This window comes from Larus michahellis, chromosome 14, assembly GCF_964199755.1.
Source record: "Larus michahellis chromosome 14, bLarMic1.1, whole genome shotgun sequence".
NCBI lineage: Eukaryota > Metazoa > Chordata > Aves > Charadriiformes > Laridae > Larus > Larus michahellis.
In genome coordinates, this window is record NC_133909.1 from 7,965,863 (window position 1) to 7,986,912 (window position 21,050).

General features: G+C 40.7%; 1 protein-coding gene across 2 annotated transcripts in view; it reads left to right on the forward strand.

Moving 5' to 3' along the window:
- Positions 1 to 21,050, forward strand: part of ABCC3 (ATP binding cassette subfamily C member 3) — a 50,447-nt gene that overhangs the window by 16,544 nt on the left and 12,853 nt on the right. Inside the window, exons 4-18 of one of the 2 annotated variants that reach the window (XM_074607684.1) lie at positions 201 to 338; positions 2,062 to 2,187; positions 3,005 to 3,066; positions 4,240 to 4,371; positions 8,395 to 8,613; positions 10,923 to 11,100; positions 11,649 to 11,810; positions 12,906 to 12,998; positions 14,379 to 14,582; positions 15,837 to 15,983; positions 16,388 to 16,475; positions 17,523 to 17,589; positions 19,217 to 19,343; positions 19,691 to 19,867; positions 20,730 to 20,897. In XM_074607684.1, coding sequence (XP_074463785.1) covers positions 201 to 338; positions 2,062 to 2,187; positions 3,005 to 3,066; positions 4,240 to 4,371; positions 8,395 to 8,613; positions 10,923 to 11,100; positions 11,649 to 11,810; positions 12,906 to 12,998; positions 14,379 to 14,582; positions 15,837 to 15,983; positions 16,388 to 16,475; positions 17,523 to 17,589; positions 19,217 to 19,343; positions 19,691 to 19,867; positions 20,730 to 20,897 — 2,088 coding nt within the window. Of the gene's footprint in view, positions 1 to 200; positions 339 to 2,061; positions 2,188 to 3,004; positions 3,067 to 4,239; positions 4,372 to 8,394; positions 8,614 to 10,922; positions 11,101 to 11,648; positions 11,811 to 12,905; positions 12,999 to 14,378; positions 14,583 to 15,836; positions 15,984 to 16,387; positions 16,476 to 17,522; positions 17,590 to 19,200; positions 19,344 to 19,690; positions 19,868 to 20,729; positions 20,898 to 21,050 lie in introns of those variants that run through there. The other variant, XM_074607685.1, reaches the window with a different exon arrangement.

The following is a 21,050-nucleotide window of genomic DNA, read 5'->3' on the forward strand; positions in this document are numbered from 1 at the left end:
AAAACAATTTCATAAAGTTATTCGCCGCTTTCCTTAGATAAAGGAGGTTTTGCAATTGACTTCTGTGAAGTTGTGGTGGGGCCTTATTTCGACGAGGTCCTGTTGTCGGTGGTGACTGTAATAGCTGCCAATTGAGAGTGTGAATAGGGGGAGCAACGAGACGGGATTGTGTTCACGTGTTCCTGTATTTACTTTTACAGCTGTTAGCTACGCTGCTTATTCAATACGAAAGGCTGAGAGGAGTTCAGTCCTCTGGAGTGCTCATTATCTTCTGGTTTTTGTCTGTGCTCTGTGCCGTGGGGCCTTTCCGGTCTAAGATCATGACTACAACCACACAGGTAACATGCCATCCTTGTTAGCACTTGGAGAACAGGAAATGTAGCATTAACATCTCTGTGAAGGGAATGAATCACCGAGTTTGGAGTCAGATCTGAGCCCAGCTTTTGCCAGAGAGAAAGAGAAGTTTGGTTCCATTGCCTTGACTCAAACTTGCGTAACTTGAAGGGAACTGGGATTTCTCATGCAATGTCAAAAAGCAGATTTTGCTTTGCCCAGGGCGATACTGGAAACCTGATAGACATGTGAGGGCTGCACCAACACTGTATATATATTAGAACAGACTTTTTTTTTTTTTTCCCCTTCCCTTTTCCCTTTTGCAGCCCACTTCCCCTGCCATGCTTAAATAGGGGTGGGTAGTAATCGGAGACGATGCATTTTAATATGTAGCGTTCCTTTTTTGCTTAGGCAGCTTGGCCACATTATACAGCTCCATAGGCTTTCTTTTGTCAGTGCCTGATGTGCTGAGGACAGCATTTTGACTCCAACTGAGGCTGTAAACAGAGAACAGAAAGTTGGAGGGAGAGGAAAGAAACCTGGGCTGTTATGATTCCTGTTTGAAAACATAGCAGGTTCTCCCACAGTGAGAAAGCTGTTATGTTTCTCACAGAAACAAATTTCACTAAGTAGGGCAAAGCAGATCTTCAGAGATTAGATCATCAAAGGCTAGAAGTGAAAAGGAGTGTTTGAAAACCATTAAGGTGATTGCTTCTCAGTGAAATCAGTGCTGATTCTGTTTGCTGATTTCTTTTTCTTTTATATACTTACTTTTTTGTAACTATTAGCGGCATTATCCTTTTAGCTAGGATTTTTCTGTACGCAGGCTGTTGTAAATATTCCAGCAGAGATTGAATTAAACCTTAAATGCCAATCTGTGCAGAGCTTCTTCACAAAATAGCTGCAATCCTGGTGAGACTCTTTCAAACACCACTTAAAAGTCAATTTTCAAACTGCAGTAGTGGTGAATAAGTACAAATATTGGACTATCAGTGTTTGAATCCTTAATCGACTTAAAATTACGTGTGCAGAGCCTTAGAAAGGGTATGGGTAATGTTTCATCTGTTCTTGCAACTGCCGAGGACCAAATATTCATTCTCTTGCACTTAAGGTTTAAACATTTTAAAGTGAACAATGAGAGCGTTCACAACTACAGTAGGGTATGAAAGAGCTGTATAAGGGACATACCCTCACAGCAAGAAGTTTTAAGTCAACTGCAGACTCACATGAGTAGGAAAGGAAATATCTCTAAAGCAGATGGAGCTGTTATTATGCAATACAGTGTTTTTTTGCAGCTTCTTCTGAAAGTATTTTACACTGACTGCTTGTCAGTGACAAGATACTAAAGTAAATGGATGTTCTCTGATCTGGGTTGACAATTCCTATGCTTAAGACATGATCTTCCAAGAACCCCTGGAGGTAATTTAAAAGGATGTCATGTAGCCCTGAATCCAGAGGGCGTCTGCGTGCAGTGGAGATGTATAAGCACTTTGAACTTGATATAATTTAATGAAAAGCTCAGAGAGAAGCATGTTCTTAGGCACTTTACAGATTACGTGCATACTTTTGTAAGATAATTCCTGCTAGCAACTACTTTGCAGTATTCAACTGCAGAGGAAGGCAGGAATTGCCAAAAGAAGCTGTGAAAAAGAGAGTGTGTGTGTGTGTGTTGGGTGAGCTGGAAGTACAATAAAAACAATCATTTACTGTGTTTCTTTTTCCCTCTAGGGCCATGTAAATGAAAGGTTCAGGTTTACCACATTTTACATCTACTTTGCTTTGATAATCATTGAGTTGATCCTTTCATGTTTTAAAGAAAAGCCTCCATTTTTTTCCCCTGTTAATACAGACCCTGTAAGTATTTTCACTTTGCTTTGTTTGCATTTACTATATCATGTTTTGAGACTATAGCATGTTCTGAGAGTTCCGCTGAGAATACTTGTCACTGAAAACAGCTTTGGATTGTCAGTGAGACTGCAGTAGTTGGTGACCCCCTTACGGAACACTGGGTATGGAGAGTAATATTGGGGTTTGAGGCCTTTTCCCATTATATGTGCCGTCAGTAATGACTGGAAGCTGTGTAGTGAAAGCAGCTCTCCTACTTGCTGCTTCACAGCAGTTTAAGTTACATTTATGGACATTGAAGTGTAATATTAATTATTTCAAGAGCAATTTTTGTGGAGATGGTGGCCTACTTGCTTAACATTCATTTAGAGTTAGCTAAAGTCTATAAGGGTTTTCTTAATAAATAATTTCTATATGTATTGAGAATAGATACGGAAAAACATTAATAACAGAAGATACTAGTGGTGTCACAGGTTAAATTTCTTTTCCAATTCATAAAATGGTCTCTCTGATTGGATTTGTGTTTGAATGAAGCTGAGAGAGAAGTTGAATTCATTTCTTATAATGAGCATTTCAGAAACTATAGAATGACATTTCACTTTATATAAGTGTGATTTAAAGGCAATATATGAAGCAATTTTTAAAGATAAGAGTTCTGCATGACATGGGAAATGAAAGAAATCAATTTTACGTCTCGTTAGGACATAGGTACATACATGTAATATACCAAAACTGATCAAAATAGACTGCCTTCTTATTAAAGTAATGGTAAACATCTTGCTTTCTTTATTTTGTTGGTTTTTTTTCCCCCATAACTTTACTGTAGAATCCATGTCCAGAGTTAACTTCAGGCTTCCTGTCAAGATTGACATTTTGGTGGTTTACAAGGTGAGCTTCTCTTGTCAAGCTGTTGGACAGCTGACAACCCCAGACTCTACTCGTGATATGTGTTGTGCAGAGTTAGCAATACCGACATTTTTCCTCTAAGTAGTTGATGTTGGATGCTCTTTCATCCACAGTGCTGTCAGCACTTCTAGCATTTGCCTTTTTAGAAACAGCTTTCAGAGTGCTCATACTGCCCAAACTTCTTCTCTGAAGAGAAGTGGCAACAGTTGTGGCATCGTTAATAGGGTATACAGTCTGGTTGTGCTTACTGCATGCTGGACTATAACCTGAACCAAGATGTAAGGCTCCGCTCCACAGGATTAATTGTGGCAACCTTTCACCCGTTTTGTTTCCTGTTGAGGTTCATAGGTGAATTCTTTTTTATAAGAACATTTTTTGTGCGAGAGGGAAAGTAAACTGGGTTATATATACAAATGATTACCACCAGCTGATACTGCTGTCAAAAGGCATGTGTATTAAAGATGCAAATTTGAGATTGGGTTTGCTACTATTCCATGATAAAGAAGTGGAACAACTGTTAAAGGTCGTATGAAGACCCATTTTTTCCATAGTGGTTGACAGCGTGGAGGTATTCATTCTTCCATCCATGTAACCTTCATTGTCCTGGCAACAGCCCTGTAAAGTTCTTTTTAGTGAGAGACTGAGATCTTTCTAAACTTCCAGAGTTTTGAACATTCAGCTTCCCCATTGAGGTTCTTGGCATCTAGATGTTTGTATCCCTTGACAAAATTCTGTTGAGGAACTGTAGTTTTCAGAGAAGTCTGATTTTCCTTTAACTTACGTGAGCTTCACTTATGCATTTTGTTCACCTCTGGCGGTTATTCCAGATAGACTTAGTTATTTTCACTTCTAAAGCTTCACTGTTTTCATTTAACACCACAGTTTCATTCAAATGCTTCTGGTAGTTGGTTTTTATTGTCCTTTTTGTCTGAAGTGATGTTTTCAATAAAATACATGTAATCAAAACTATGTAATGTCCTTTCCTTAATTGCAAACATCAATATAAGGAACAAAGGGAGATGGAGGTATAATTATCACCCTTTCTGTGGAGATGTATCTTCTTGCTTTTGTTAGCTTAATAGTCCCAGAGTTACTAGCAATGTTTTAAGTACTATTAGCCAAACTGAATGGGACTGTTTTTCTCCATATGTGCAGCATGGCAATTCTTGGTTACAAAAGACCCCTCGAAGATAAAGATTTGTGGTCACTGAATGAAGATGATACTTCAAAAATTATTGTGCAGCAACTAAGTAAAGAATGGGACAAAGAAAAAGCAGAGTGCAAACAGTAAGTACATGAACAAGTCTGCAAACGGAGATGGATCTGAGTTGTTTCAGCATTAATAAGCTACTCATCCCTGAAAATGAGCCAACTAAAAATGGCACCTGCCTCTTCAACCTGTCTGTTCTTTGTTAATATTAACAGTCAAATTTGCTTATTTTAATATGTCTAGGCACAGGCAAGGAGGAGCTCTCTGGGGCTTGTGTACCACCTACACGCTTTTTAACTAGATACTTAAAATCTACACGGGCAGGTAGTGCCATTTACCAAGTGGAGAAGGGCTGGAGATGCGTAAGCAGAAAGGATTGTGCTGGTTGGATTGTAGAAAATGAACAACTTTTGTCACTGAGCTGGTAGATGTCTAACCCCATGACTGCCTCCTCCCTAGGCACGCTAGAGCATAACTTCTAGGCACCATAAACCAAAAGGAATTCCTCATCATCCCTGTCATGAGTTTTTTTGTCCCGAGAGTATTTTTAGCCTTAAGGCTCTTAGCAGTGAGCAACTCTTCACTTCCTAGCAGTAAAGATATGAAACTCAAAATACGTGAAAGGCAGAAGAGGAAGAGATATCCCAGTTCAAGAGCTGAGACCCTACTCCTGTTGCCTAGAAAGTTAGCAGCAAAATTGCCATAGTCTCTGATGGGAATGGGATGAGGGTCAGAATTTGCATATAGTTACATCCATGCTGGAGAGGATATCCTTTTTATTGCGGGTTCTGTGCTAATCTAATCTTAAGAAATTATCTATTGTGCAAGTGTATTTCCTTCTCCCACTGGTTAATGTCCAAAATGTTTCCAAAGAAACAGATGCGATAATAGTGTGTTTCAAATAAAAGATGTCAATAAGGAGGAGGCCTGCACTTCCATTTCCTTTCATTGTGGAGATTTCTTCTCCCTGTGGAGGCTTTCCTCTGTTCTCTTCTATGCACATCCTTGCCAAATTGGAAAGACCCTATTACGTGGTAATACTAGGAGAGAGTTGTAAGGGCCTTGGCAAGGCTGATTATGATGTGGAGAGTTCCACTTCGCAGCTAAAATTTGAAAGGTTTCCAGCACTAACACCAGCAGCTTGTCCACTAGTGCTCTGTGTGAGCTGTGATTTTACTTAAGGTTTTTTTGTTTTCATAATGTCTCTATTTTTACGGTATGGAATAATGTGCATTGCCTGGGTTCTGGTCTTTTGCTGTACAGACATAAATCTTACTCCCTCAGGCTTTTTTTTATATAGTAGGAGCACAGCCATTGTGCAGAGGTGCCTAGGGTCCAGGAAAAGTTTTGCTACGAAACCAGAAACTGTGCCTGGAGTTTTGTCATGGGATTCATTGCATTTTGGAAATTATTCATACAAACTGGGGCCAGTTGGCAATAAATTTAACTGTAAATTCTGGCTTGTATTTAGCTCAGGTAAAATTTTGTGGTGACAATGTTAATGATTCTAAGGTGGGGAAAAGAGCAAAACCAAGGCAAATCACTGAACTCCAGATTGCTGGGTTTCAGATAACTCTAAAAGCTCCATGGCTCTGCTTATTCTTCAATTACAAGTACGTATCCTCAGTTACTTCATGTCAAACAACATTAGTGGTAGTTGCTTAGGAACTGTTGTAAATACTTTTTTTTTTTTTAAACTCTTCTCATTAAATCTGCTCTGAGCAAGCTTTTATGACATTAAAAATGCTGCGTCAAGTTGTACATGTATTGAAAGTGCCACGGAAAATATTTGCAGTGTACATAGTAGTAATTTATTTTATAAAAACTTAATTAGTTGCAACTCTGGCATAGCTAAAGCTTTAAACGTATTTTATTGTAATGATTATCACATTTCTATTGTTCCTAAACCTACAAAGCCTTTTTTTACATTTTGCTTCACAGCTGTCTTATGAGTTACTGTTAAATAATTGCTAATAATTCATTTGCTACTAATAAGTTACAGAAGAGATCAGTTTGGATTTCAGTTGTCATTATAGAAAACAAAGCACGCAAAGAGTGTTTTTCCTTTGCTTTTGCTCTCTTTGCATGTATGGCTGAAGTCTCTACTCACTTGCTTTACTGGTAAGTGCAGTTGCTTCTGAGAAAGTTGGGGCTGTGCTGGATGGAGAGAGAGCTGGAATCTATTTTGCCTCATCTTTAGTTAGCTTCTGAGGCTGTACTTATGAAGACAAATAGAAGATGCGGGGCCTTGTCATCACTATTGGGAAAGCTATGTGTTTTCCCATGAGGTAATCGGCATCTATTATCTGCCCTGCTATAAATAATGGAAACTAGGCACATGCTTTTTGCTTCGATAAAAAGCTGGGTGTGAGCAGTCCCACACACTGCTGAAAACCTGACCTCACCTACCTACCCGTAGTAAACACTGGAAGTGCATTTTCTCCCTTCGGGATTTTTTGCTGGGAGAGAACTATTGCGTTGCTGTTAGGTCACTGTAATAAACATTTTTAATAACACAAAGCCAGGGGCAAATAGTCTTGTTTCTTCAAATCCTTCAATGAGTTTAACAGCCTGCTTGCCAGAAAAATAAAACTCTGCTCATAAACTCTCCAGGTTTGATCTGGAAGGACAAAGGCAACACTGTTTGTTCTTGTCTGGGGGAAAAAAAAAAAAAAAATTGTCTGGTTTAGGTTCTCCCCCTGCCCTCAAACTTTATTGCAAAGAAATTGGGATTTGCACATGCCTTTGTCTGAAAGGATGTGAACAAGTTTCTACCTGTGGACTGTTAGCCACAGTGATCGCTTGGAACGCTCACAGGCTGTTGGAATTACTTGACTCTGCAGCCAGCCAGCTCCAAAAAATCTGCACGCTCTTTATGAAGAATCATAAATCCAACCTCGCTTGGTAGTACTTATGAGTTATTTTTCAAATGCCGCCTTGTAAGTCTTCACTGTTCCTAGGGTCTCGCTTCCATCTGTCCCTTCTTATAAGGCTTATGTGCCCCAGACTCTAATTTCCTTCTCCCTGCTCCAGCTGGACTTCACCTTCCTGGCTGACATTCAGGAAATTGTTCTCTAGGTCCCATAGCCCCCAAGAAATAACAGCTATTCGGTACTTGATGGTAGAAAAGCTGCCAGGCTGCTCTTTGAGAGCAATTCATGGAGGAAATAATTTCCCAGAGCACCCCCTCTTTATTGATAGGCAACAGAAGTCAGGCATACAGAGGTGCTTCCAGAAAACCCACCCAGAGCCCTGGAGAGCAGCACGGACCTGTTGGATCCATTTTTCATCAGTCATTTTCAAAGAGCTTTGCAGAAGAGGTCACTTTCATTGGCTTATCTTGCAGATGGAGAAAGAGGGGCACAAAGTAAGAAAGGGATGCTGCCAAAGAGGGTTTAAATGCTTAAATTGTCATCTGAGTAAAATTTAGGCATCTAAACCCAAAGTTTCTGTCCTACAAGAAACCTCTGACAGCTGCAGCCCAGATCTCGGAGATGGCTCGGTTTTGGAGGTGCTATGGTTTGTACTCTTTCAAATTTCCAGGAATGCAAAACTGGATTTTGAGAGGGCTGTGCCTGCGTCCTCTCTTAGCTTGGCGTGTGATTCAATGCTTGTCTCCCTGGAGGGATTCAGACTACTTCTCTGAAAGCAGATGTGTGATCAGATAAAGCTAAAGGTTTAGTACAGCTACTAATTGAATAACGAACACAATCTCGGACGGACTAGGTGAGGGTGCCTTTTGTGGTATGTAAATAGCAACTGTTAGAGGATTCCTTTACAAGAAATTGGAGATTCAAGGTCAACTCTGTCCTCTGCCAAAGGAAGTTAAGCCTTCATCTCCTACTCCTTTGGGCTATGTTCTCATCCCACGGGGGCTGATTTTCTGGCCTGTGGAGTACACCTTGTAAGTACTGCAGAAAAAGGAAAGAAAACAAGACTCTATACACAAGAGTGGCCTATCCCTGATCTTGTTGAAAGTCTTGCTGTTAATCAGTAGCAAAGACAGGAACAGACTTTTTGATGTTAGTGCAGTGCTGTACACCTAAAGCTATGACATTCTCATTGTCAGTTGTCTCTAATTGCTTGTTTCATTCCCCCAGGAAAGAAGATGTGACGTATATGAAGAAATCTAACCATGTGCTGAATCATGTTGGTGATGGTCCAGAGGAAGCAGAAGTTCTGATCAGAGACAAAAAGCGCAATAGAAAGCCTTCCTTTCTCAAAGCTTTGTTGAGGACCTTTGGGCCGTACTTCTTAGTCGGCTCCTTCTTCAAGCTGATACAAGACCTACTTTCTTTCGTCAATCCTCAGCTGTTAAGGTTGGTTTACTGTGAGAGTAGTTTCTATGTGCAATCCCAATGGAGGCCTGGCTTTGGCATGGAGTATTTATTTTTGAAATGCATAACGAGTTTTCCTCACAGTGCTGCATGTGTATGCTCCCCCACCTTCCCACTGAGATGCCATAAGACAGGAGTTCTTTATTGTGGACTAAGCTGTAAATTGGGCAAGCTTCACTGAAATGCAAGATTTGTAAATCACCCATCGCCAATAGACAGCTGTGAATTACAAATTACCTGTTACTCTGTGCAGCACTCCAAAGCAATTCCTCCCCATTTCGAAAGGATTATTTGTGAAATCAAAGCGAAGCACTGCTTGCTGGATCGGGTAGTCTCTGTACATCTGATACCCACATGTGTTGGTGGTGGCCGCAGCTGTAGCTTGACTTGATATACAAATGAAGCGTGATGCTCAAGTACGTAGTGCTTTGGCCGTGCCACTATCATCTGGGAAAGATTTTGGACCATTTAGATGAGTTCATGTGTTCTTAGTTGCACATAGCAATGAGAATGTGTGAGATGCAGTAAATTTCCATGTGAAATAAAATTACAGTTCTATTAAAAAGAACCCAAACAGGTGAGATCTTGACAAAAGCGGTATGTCCTCAAACTTGTGCGTGAGGAACACCTGTACCTCCCATCTCCAGGGGGATCAGTTGCTCAGCCTGATCCATAAAGGAATTTGCATGATCCCCACATTTTTTTCTCTGTTAGTATTATTCTTAAAACAAGAATTTCACCAGATAAACATTAACTAAGAAGAAAGTAACAGTGGAAATATATCAGCATTTCTATCAAGCAATTATTTTTTATTACTAAATCAATGGAAAAAACGCGTAGTCCTGTTAATGCATGAGAGAGGAATGGAGTTTGGATGGAGACCACAGGTAGATGTGGGGAAGCGGAGAAGAGAGGGCCCTGCTTCTATATGAGTGTCTCTTAAAATAATGCCGATGCGGAGCTGTGTTCTGAGATCATGTTGTTCTGTGGGTGGTTTGTGACATACCCAGAAATTTGCTAAAAAGAGAGTCCGACCCAGTATGGTGACATTTAGTAGCTTACAGTCTGTCTTCTTCCAGAGTCCCTAGTCAAGAGGAGGCAGCTGGCTTCCTTCTGAGAACACATTAAGTATAATCTATTCTGGGAATTTCTCAAATTTGCATAAATTCCTGGATATGTTGTCAGTGATATCTCAAGGCATATGATGGGGAATTTCTTCTCAAGTCTAAATTCCTGCAGTCTTGGGAAATGCACTGCTAGTGGTAAGAGAAAATGAAGAAGACATGGCTGTCTGGCAAGTTGCACATAAGGTAGTTCTATGTTTCTAAAAAGATTGCTGAATCCCATGCTGGGACTACGAGGAAGAGTTTTTCCTGGAGCTGTCCACTTACAGCATGCCTGACTGGTGCAGTGCAGAAGGAAGGTCTTTCTGGACTGGAAGAAGAAAAATGTGGCAACCTCATGCTTCTAACACAAGGTTTTGGGGCCTGATTTGTAGTTCCCAGGTGTATTTTCCCCCTGCTGTTTATTTGAACCATGGAGTCAAATCTCTGTTCCTCCCATATTTTGATAATTCAATTCTCTGGTCAGTAGTTTGAAATCACAAATGTGATTTTGAGAACACTGGTCACTGCCGTATGTTGTTCTGCTTGTTTGCTATATAATGGTGTGTAGGTCTCGCAGGGAGAGCAGCTGTGCATAAGAGATGACTTTTATTAATAAAAGATGATATAGGCAGTTTAACGGTGCTACCATTTTACCAAAAAAGTAGGAGTGAAGAACTCTTTATGCATCCATCCAGAAGGATGTCTTTTAATCTAGTTTTTTTGTGGGAAAACACCCCAGGCGGAAGCACTCAGGCTGCTTGGAAAGGATTTGGGGAAGAAGCTGGTTTCGCCTGCTTTACTACACTGTCCTACTGTGTCCTATCATCCACCTCTTGCCTTGGGGGGCTGCCTAACAGAGCTCAGACAGTGAGCCGTGTGTTTAAATGCTGGATCTCGCGGGAAACCTAGAGTTTCTCGTCATATTTCATTTTCTACAGGCTCACTTGCAAATGGACTTTCTCACTGGCAAAGCCTAAGGTTTTGCTGTTGTGTCTTTGCAATGTTGTCTGACTGAAATCGTAACTCAGCTTGCATCCTGGAGAGCTGTTTACTTTTTGTGGTTAGAAAGAGGACGTGGCAGGATGCCATGGTTGAGAGAAGCTGTGTTACATCCCATTAAACTTGCTGCATGTTTTTTATTTTTGTTTCTTTTTCCTTTTCCTTCCCTAATCTTCTGAAAAACAGTGTATTAATCGGCTTCACTAAGAACAAAGATGCACCAACCTGGTGGGGGTTTTTGATTGCGGCTTTGATGTTTATCTGTGCTGTGCTGCAGACGCTCATACTTCACCAGCATTTCCAGTACTGCTTTGTTACTGGGATGAGGCTGAGAACTGGGATCACTGGCGTGATATACCGAAAGGTAAGACTGGAAGCATTTTGTGGGCTGTAACACCAGTGTATAGCCAAGCAAGTGGCCTCAGTTCTCAAATACTCAGAGAAGAGCAGGCATATTGGAGAATAGCCTCCTGGAATATAAAAGACTGGGGGTTTTGGTGAGTTTTTAGGAGCACCTTTATCATACTTTACAGAATTTTCTAGCGATCAGCAACTTAGTGTGAGTGTACTGGTAGGTCACCAGATATATCATAGGCAAATATTGGTTCACTTTAAATATTTGGAAAAGGGATCCAGGAGAATAGCGTGTTTGTGCTATGAGTTGATTAGATACAGCTAGGTTTTCTTCAGAATGCCACATACTGCTTGAAATAGAGGTGCTCACAGGCAAACCATTTTAGGACGTCTTGTTCTTTGGAGATTAGGAATTGATGTAGGTGTGAAATATTTTATTCTTGTTGGAGAAGCACGTTCTCGGGGAGTGTCTTGTTTTGCTAATAATTGAGGACTACTTCTCTGTGTTTTCCATATGTATCCAGATTGTGAATCCACTAAATCTCTCTTATTTCTCAGTCCTTAGTCATCACAAATTCAGCAAAGCGCTCGTCTACTGTTGGAGAAATTGTCAACTTGATGTCAGTGGATGCCCAACGTTTCATGGACCTGATGACTTTCCTGAACATGTTGTGGTCTGCACCACTCCAGATATTTCTAGCTTTGTATTTCCTCTGGCAGGTACAGACATTGTCACTTTTTTCCAGAATTTGTCTAAATGATGTGCAAGCTTATTATTTTTTTGTTAATTTGACCCACCACTGCTTTTTTAGAAACTTACCGTTCTGCCTTGTAGTAAAATAGCTTGTACTGGTGTACATGATCAGTTAGTCTCTTAATTATTTTGTTCAGCTGGTATGCAAAATAAGGCATTGGAAACAAAAGATAGCCTTTATGTCGCCTCTGTCCCTTCCATGCTTTGATAGGATCAGTCTCGGACTCGTCAGTGCTTCCAGTAGTTGATACAAAAGAGACCTTGAGGGAAATGGTTTAAAAACCAAACCAAACAAAAAAAAATGTGGACACAGAAAATGTAAGCCATGTATAAAGATTATGTCATGCTACATATAAAGAAGTTTTGTGCAAGTCAACATGAAACAATTCTCGCCTGTAATAACCGTAATTTTTCCTTTGTTACTGTGAAGTTGTTTCTGGTTTATTCCAGATTCAGTCTGAGCACTGGCTTTCATCGTTAAAGTGTTTCTATGCAATTAATCTGTTTTACTGCATAAAACAGTAGCACCAACATAACCATATTGATTTAGACTTGAATGCCGTTCAGTTGCAGCGGCTTTATGAGTTACTGCTCCGCTGGTAAGCTGAACCCTGGTAGCTAGCAGTTTGTGTGCTTTTACTCGCATTGAGGGTACCGAGTTAATTCAGTAATTGCAGTTCCCTGGGTCAGAGAGAAGTCAATGGAAAAATTCCTTCTGTGTGGCTTATTTGTTCCCTTTCTGCATTTGTTCAATAGCTCCGTGTTTGCATTAGTGCAAACTTACTTTCCCCTCCCACTGGGAACCACTTAACAGGTAAATCACAAAGCGCTCTGCTATCGCCAATACTAGCATAGCAATAATTCAAGGTGGATGCTGTCATGTTTTTCTGTCTCCTCCTCACAGTTGTTCTGTGGAATCAGAACACTTCACTGGGAGGAGTTCAACTTGCCTATGTAAAACATACTTTTCTGTTTCTGTGACCTGCTGTTGTTTTAATGCTTACTGTAGGGAAGAGCAGCACTTGGGTACAACAACAACTTTCATTCTTTTTTCAATCAAGACTTTAGGGCCTTCTGTGCTGGCGGGAGTTGCCGTGATGGTTTTACTTATCCCATTTAACTCTGCAATAGCAATGAAAACCAGAGCATTCCAGGTAAGGTACCAGCAGAGAAGGTGACGTTACCTGAATTGGCAGCTGTGCTATGAGGAATGAAGGTATCGGTGGTTGTCTTGGCCATTGAAGAGCTGCTATTTGCCCCAATTTACTTATGAGTAAGATTGTACTGATATATTTAATAACTGTATCCTCTCAGATAGTTTTTCCCATAGTGAATTGAATGCTATTTAAGGGAAAGGTGTGGCATTGAGTCAGTGGCTCTTCATAGTTCTGGAGCAGCTTTGGGGATTAGCAAGAAATTTCTTTGTCTCCATATCCCTTCACCTGGTAGCTGCTTCTAGGAGTGTCTAGAGAAAGGGCAAATAAATACTGTTTTTTAAGCTGTGAATGACTGTTTTCAGACATAGTAATTGAAACCTGGCAGCTTGGTTTTTTTATGCTAATAGCCAGTGTTGACTGACCGCAACTGAGCTGGGCTAAATTTATAGTTATTATCTTAAGGTAAAAGGATCCTTTATTCCTTTCTTTGTAGTCTTAGTTGTCTCTAGTCAAGGAAGGCTGAAAAAACCAATATAATAGTGCCCTCTGGCTTTGTGCTAGAAAAATCTAGTAAGTGGCTTGTGCTGTGCAACCTATCAGTGACTGACTGGAAGATATTTAAAAAAAAAAATAAATCAAGCTGTTGATGTAAAAAAGGTAAGAGTTGGAAAACGAATATAAATTACGACATTCAAGCACAGCCTTAGTAACAGAGTGGTATTATTACGTGCCTTAGAGAGACATCCGGACTTCCCATTAAATCTCTTGGATGCTGACACGTTAGTATTAACATTCCTTTTCTCCCTTGCCCATTATAAGATGCTCAGAGCTGCATAACTTGGTGTGCATACGTGTGTGAATGCAGTTTTTCATTTTGTCTATACCGCTGAGCAGAGATTTTATTTTATGTTATTTTTTTTAAAGTAACTGAATGAACCAGTGTATTCTAATGTATAGGGAAAAAAAAAATAAACTAGGAGTAACCACAATTTTCAAGGGATGCCCTAAGAAATACAGCTGTGCATATCAGGAAAAAAAAACCTGAAGAAATCAAAGGAAGAAGTAGGGTAGTTTTTTTGTGAAGGGCACGAATCTGTCTTTAAGGTGGTTTTGAAAATGTAATCCCTAACAGTGAAGATGAGTGGAAAGATTTTATGCTCTGCTTTTCAGCCAGCCATTTTCTTTGATTTCTGGTTTCTTTGGAGGTATAGGCTTGCACGGTAAGCTTACTCAAAACAGTCTGGCTTTCTTTAATTACCTTTTGCATCCTCTTTAGAAATAGCCCAAGGACCATCACAGCTGTGAGACAACATGTTGAAAGCTCTCTTCTAGTCATTCCTGTGACACTCTTGTCTCCTGTGTTTACTGATAACCTAGGTGGAACAAATGCGATATAAAGACTCCCGCATTAAATTAATGAATGAGATCCTGGGTGGTATAAAGGTGCTGAAGCTGTATGCTTGGGAACCATCGTTTTCAGAAAAGGTGTTGGAGATACGAAAGAATGAGCTCCGAGTTTTGAAGAAATCTGCCTATCTCAATTCTGTGTCCACCTTTGCATGGATCAGCGCACCATTCCTGGTAAACTGAATTTAGACTGAATTTAGAACTGACGTTCTAAGCTGTACAAGTACATCCTCGAAGGATAAGCGTGAGGCTTTGTGCTTGCTAAATGTACATAGGAATAAAATGTAAATACTTTTTAAAAAATTATTCACATGCTTTGAAGCAAAGTTCCCTGTTCTCTAGAGCCTTTTTGTTAATCGGTATTAAAGTATTTCTTGATAAAGCCTGCCAGTGGAAGCCGGGAATAACTGTCTTGGGAGAATTTCCAACCACTTCAAAGTACTGCCCATAACAAATTGAGACTAGAATTTGAAACCTCAGAGATATTTGTGAATAGCAAAAATAGCAAAAAAAAAAATTTTAATTGAGTCAGTCAGGACAAGGTCTGTCTTAAGCTCTCATTTCTACCTTTCGTGTTACAGTGCTCTGCTTGTTTTACTGGGAGAGGGAGTTGTTAAATTATTCTACAACCTAAAAAAAGATTGATTTAATGTAGAAAAATAAAGCCTAAATGATACACTGCCAATTCTGAAATGCTTTTTCCCCAATTTTCTCTTTCCCTCTATTTTCCACTTCATTGCACTGTGATCTCTTTTGCAGAAAGGGCTTTGGTGAATAAAAACATTCAGATAAGTGCTTTGTCAAAAATATTCATAGCCAACTGTTCTTGAGACCAAAAGCCCAACCCCAGGCCAGAAATACTCTTACTGGCCTCAAGATCCTGCCTTTTTCGTGTTCCCTCAAAGTTAATGCACTTCCTTAAATGCACATTCCTGTTTCTGCTCACCGTTAGTTTACTTGCATAGGATGGTTACTCCACAGTGGATGTTCCCTGTCATACAACAAACCAGCAAATAACTTGGAATTTACTCCCTTTCCTACTGTTCAGTAGGTTTTGTTTGCTTAGCCTGCAGTTTACAATGGGAAAATTTGGTTGGGTGGAGTTGGAAACGCAGCCAAACCACAGCCAGATAACCGCGTTTCATTTTTATTTGCCCGAGTTCTGTAGTTCATCTCTTGAATCTCCTAGATCAACTAAATGTAGCCATTAGTAATCTGAAAGTTATTTTATTCTGCGTGCCCTTTTTTGTATCAACTTGTTCATGTGACTTGTCATTCTTAAAGCATGTTGAAAAGGTCAGAAACAGAGAATTTGCCCCATTTTGTTGTTGATACTTTTATTTCAAAGGTGCCTATCAGGCTTGACTGCTTTTTAAAATGTCAAAATATTACATACGTCTGGCAGTAAACTCACTTTCTGGCTTTCAGGTAGCATTGACGACATTTGCTGTATATGTCTCGGTGGATGAGAAGAATATCCTGGATGCAGAAAAGGCTTTTGTCTCCCTCTCCTTGTTTAACATCTTAAAGTTTCCCCTCAATATGCTCCCACAAGTCATTAGCAACATTGCGCAGGTAAGGAGGGTCTGGTGTGTAAGTTGTTTTGAACAACTTGATAAAAAGAACTGCAGATATCCCTGATTTCTGGAATGCAGAGATCCCTTGCATCCGCCTGTTAGCTGGATTTCCTTCTAATATCCTTTCTCTACTGCTGCCCTGTATTGGAAAGCCTGCCCCTTCTGAGTAAGCTTGTCTGCGTGAGTTTTGCTTTGCTCAGATGAACTCAGCTTGGTCTGAGAAATTTCACAGTCAAAAGCTTGAATTTCAGCGTAAGACTGATTTCAGGGAAGGAATGAGTCACTGTTCAGCAAGCCCATGGAGTGAAAGCCTAAGCCATTCTGCATGCTTTCTTTTTCAGTAGTAAGAGCATTAAGTCCCCATTAAAAGAATGATAAAATAACACCGCGCTCTTTTCTTAGACAAGTGTTTCCCTGAAGAGAATTCAGCAGTTCCTGAGTCATGATGAACTTGATCCAAATTGTGTGGAAACAAAAGTGATTGCACCAGGTAAAGACATCAGTATTTTTCTAAACTATGCTAATTTGACAAACATTTTGCATTTGTTTTGGACTGGTTGAGTTATGGGGGGGGAAAAAAAAAAAAAAAACAAAAAAAAAAACAAAAAAAAAAACAACACAAAAAGAAAATAACAGTAGTAATCTTGGCTTTTTTAAAAAAGAAGGTGCTGCTTTGAAAAGTATATGTTTGCTGTTCAGGCCATGTGGAAATTACAAAAGTTCCTGGCTATATTTTTAGGCTTTGAGCAGAGTTATTGGGCCTGAGTTTGTATCTGCAATGGATTGGATGCTAACTGCAGTGCATAATGAAGTGCATCCACTGACTAGGGACAGCAAGACCTGCTCAAACCTTTTCGCACTGCACAAATGCTCAGCAACATTATAAACAGTTTTGATTTCTTCTGTTGGAAATGAGCAAACGAGCAAACCAGGTGGTCTCAAAAAAATGTGTTTTCTCATGTAATGCTCGCTGGTGATAGTGCGGTTTGAAACTCCTCCTCTGCGTGATGCCATAGACAGAGCAGGAGGAGGGATGGCTGTGTGGCTGTCATGCGATTGCTGTCATACGCCACCCCACCAGGAGGTAAAGGAATCTGTGACTTGTTAGTGTGGCAAGCAAAAAGCTGCGCAGAGGCAAATTGAATGTGATACATCAAAATCAACAGCATGCGGTGGTCTCCTACCGACTTGAAAGTGGTTTCTTAAGTAAAGTTGTGCTAGCGGTTGCACGGGGATTTGGAGCAGCAAGTGTTGGGACTAGACTCGCCGGGGCAAGGGGAAGCAGGACAGCTTTTCAGCTCCATAGGTCTGAGCTCACAGTCTATAGCTTAAGCTGCGATCAGTTATTTTCACTCTGAACGAGCCTGTCTTGTGACCCACAGTCATGAGACTGTGTTTCCCATGCCAGTAGAAAAGGGAACTGCAGTGTACATGAAACACCCATAAATAAAGATTTCTCTGTCTGGCAGTCTCTCAGCTGTACTATTCTGTGTAATACGTTTCCTGCCTTCTCTATTGTTGTGGTTTTGTCATACAGGCAATGCCATCAGTGTAACAAATGCGACGTTCAGCTGGGGAAAGGAGCTTAAGCCATCTTTGAAAGAGTAAGATTTCTTTATGCAATTGCAATACAACATCTACCTGCTTCCTGGTTTCTGGCTCCTGGGAGATCTGTTTGAAAGATGTCTGGTAATATCTGCAGGCTCACTTCTGGAAAAGGTTGTTTCCACACATCCCATAAGTGCATCTCTTCTGCCTTTAAAACATCGAGCTAATCCTCATAACTGATGGTATTTAGGCTTTACAGAGCAGTGCTGTAAGGCTTTAACTCCGCGGCGACTAGCATAAAATAGTTACCCAGTAAGGGGCAGAAAAGCTGTGCAAATTTCTTAAAAAGGCATTTTTTTTAACTGAACTGTTGGACAAATCAAATTGATCTGATGGATTACGAGGACAGTTGAGATGTCTGAGTTTGGACTTGGGCGTGCGAACGGTGATCTGCCCTTTCAAGAGTCCTGTAGCAGGCTCATCCCTGTGGCTGTACGTGGGCCGTGTCCAGACTATGGGGGTGCATGTTTTCCTCATTTGCCTATTTGAATGAACACAAAATTTGCCTGGAAGCGTATACTTCCTTATGTTATACTTTGTCGTCAGATCAAAATCACAGAAACCTGCTAAGTATTGTTAGAATTCTCACTGCAAGGAGCTTGTGCTGCTGTGCTGAGTAACCTGCAAGCAAGAGGCTTCGAGTTCAAAGGAGCCAGTTTGGTTCAGGCAAACCAATCTGCGGCCAGGTAGACTTCAGTGTTCTGGGGTTTATTTCATAAAGAACCATGCGTCGCCAGCTCAAATTGTGCCTAAAAATTACCACCCGTGCCTAAAAATTACCCAGTGACTTGCTAAAGTAGCAGTAAGGCAAAACTCGGCTAGAGGGAATGAATCATGAAAAAAAAAATTTTAGTGCTTTTGAGTTTTCCTGCTTTGAGTATTTTTTTAAAAACAAAGAAACAAACAAAAACCCTCTTGCAGTGTTCAAAACAATCAGCCACCTGCTTGGCAAAAATCTGCATAAGAATTGGAGCCCTGATTCTGCATCAGGATCTGTGCAAACAGAATTTTGTCTTGATTTCATTAGTGAAAGACACTTTGGCAAAGAGACTGTGTCCATCAGTCATTTCCGTATCAGTTCACCTTCAAAACCAGGACCTAAAGCAGTACCCTTAAGAACACAGTGGGGAAAACAGTTAAGAATTTTAATAGGGAAAGTTTTGTTTTTCTTGCGTCGTTGTAAACCCTATTTATTAGCACTAAAGTGGTTTGAACATTTTTAGGCGGGTTGTATTCACTCACTAGTTTTGTACAATTGCTCTTGGTTTTAAAATCAAAAACCAAAAGACGGGCTGCTTTCAAAACGCTTAGTAACCGTGCTTGACTTGCTGGTGGACTGATACAACACAGCAAAGGGTCTTGGAAGGCTTGCTGCCAATCCTACTGACTTAACAACCCGCAAGAGAGACTAATGCTGGGTTTCCATTTGCTCCTACAGTTCTGGTTACAGTTGACTGTACACAAGAAAGGGAGGAGAAGGCCAGTGACCAAGCTATGCTTACTATATCCAGTCAAGCTGAGGTCGGGCTGATTTGTCACTGTCTATTTCAGCCCTGGTTTAAAGACCCGTAATGTCTTTAGTAAACTAATGTTTAATTAATTTCCAGCCTATTTCCTCCACAGTATAAATCTGTTGGTCCCCAGTGGTGCTTTGGTTGCCGTTGTTGGCCATGTTGGCTGTGGGAAATCTTCTCTAGTGTCTGCTCTCCTGGGTGAAATGGAAAAGCTGGAAGGAGAAGTGGCTGTAAAGGTTGGTATTGTTTACGATGCCATTTAATGATGGTGTGGAAATGTGCTGCTTATGCCTGGCATTGCTTATATTGTACATCGGGCTGGAGAGGGAATTCTCTTTGCTCCTATGTCAGCTCGTCTGCGTGTTTATTTGGGTTTTGCCCACACCTGTTCACTTGTGTTTTATGTGAAATGATTTTTCTGATTCCATCAAATATACATCAGCAATTAGCACACCTATATGTATAATGGGAACGTATATCAAACAGGAGCTATATCTGTGTGCTGCAGATCTTAATCAGAGTTGTAAGCGTGAATTGTTGCTTGCAACAAGTCAAAGGTTTCCTTTCTGCCTCCTTGCTCTAGGGTTCTGTTGCTTATGTGCCTCAACAAGCCTGGATCCAGAATGCCACACTGAAAGATAACATTTTGTTTGGCCAAGCTCCTAATGAACAAAAATACCAAAATGTCCTGGAGGCCTGCGCTTTAAAGACTGACCTGGAAGTGCTGCCAGGAGGAGATCAGACTGAGATAGGAGAGAAGGTAATTTTATTTTTATTTCAAGTCAGACCTGCTTGGTGATTCCTCTTCAGTCTAGCTAAAGAGAGAATGGTGTAAAGTCAGCCCTTGATCTGGGTTGATCATTACAATGGCATCCCTGTTACAATCCACCCTGGAACATGTGGGGCAGTTTTGCGGAAGGCAGTTGGACTTAAACTTGTTCCTAATTTTAAGCGTGTGTTTGTACTGTGATACAAAATTGCACATCTAGCCCTGGAAGATCAGAGCATCCTCCATTTGTTGTCCAATTGTAAGCGTGCATCTGTCCAGAATACTTAAAGTCCTTCCTTTTCCTGTCGGGATAAAAACGGAGGGAACATATGGTGTGCGTCAACTGAAAAAGTGGTATGATCATCCTTTAACGCCTCATTTTAATGAGAAACTTTTACATCTGTGATTACCAACAAAGAGATTTTTTTTTTTCATAGGCCACTAAATTTGAGATGGCTATCATGAAGTGGGGTGGATATGTGGATTTGTATGTAAGATGAGAGATGTGGAAGATGTTCCAGGTGCCGCAGCCCTGCTTTGAATGTTTGCATTTTACATCCTGGTTGATGGTCTTCCTTTTTATAGTTTTGCGTTTTAGCAGTTCCCTTTAGGAGCTTATTAGGCAAGAGGCTTATTCCGTCTCCAGATTGCTGGGTGAGTGGAAGTTTGGCAGGGAACAAACAGATTTAGAGGCGTTCTGTTCCTGTCTCTGGCTCTGAGTGAGTTATTCTCTTCAGCGTCTCATGTTTCATTTAGCATCCATGTGTTTGACTGAGTGAGAGCCATAAAAAGTCATAGCTGTTGTTGGGACCGAGTTGTGTGATATGTTTTGTTCTCTCCTCTCTCCCTTCAGGGCATCAACCTCTCAGGTGGCCAGAGGCAGCGAGTGAGCCTGGCTCGGGCGGTGTACAGCAACTCTGACATTTACCTGTTAGACGATCCTCTTTCTGCTGTGGACTCGCATGTTGCAAAGCACATCTTTGACAAAGTTATTGGTCCAGATGGGGTACTTAAAGGAAAAGTAAGCTGGCATTTAGATCCTCCTAAAAACGCACACAAACTCAGAAACACTGGTGGGTAACAGGAAAGCTCTTTCACCACCGAGGCTTGAGTGCTGAATCATTCCTGAATTTCTGTGTTTAATTGGCAGCGTGCACACCTTTTCCCCACAGCA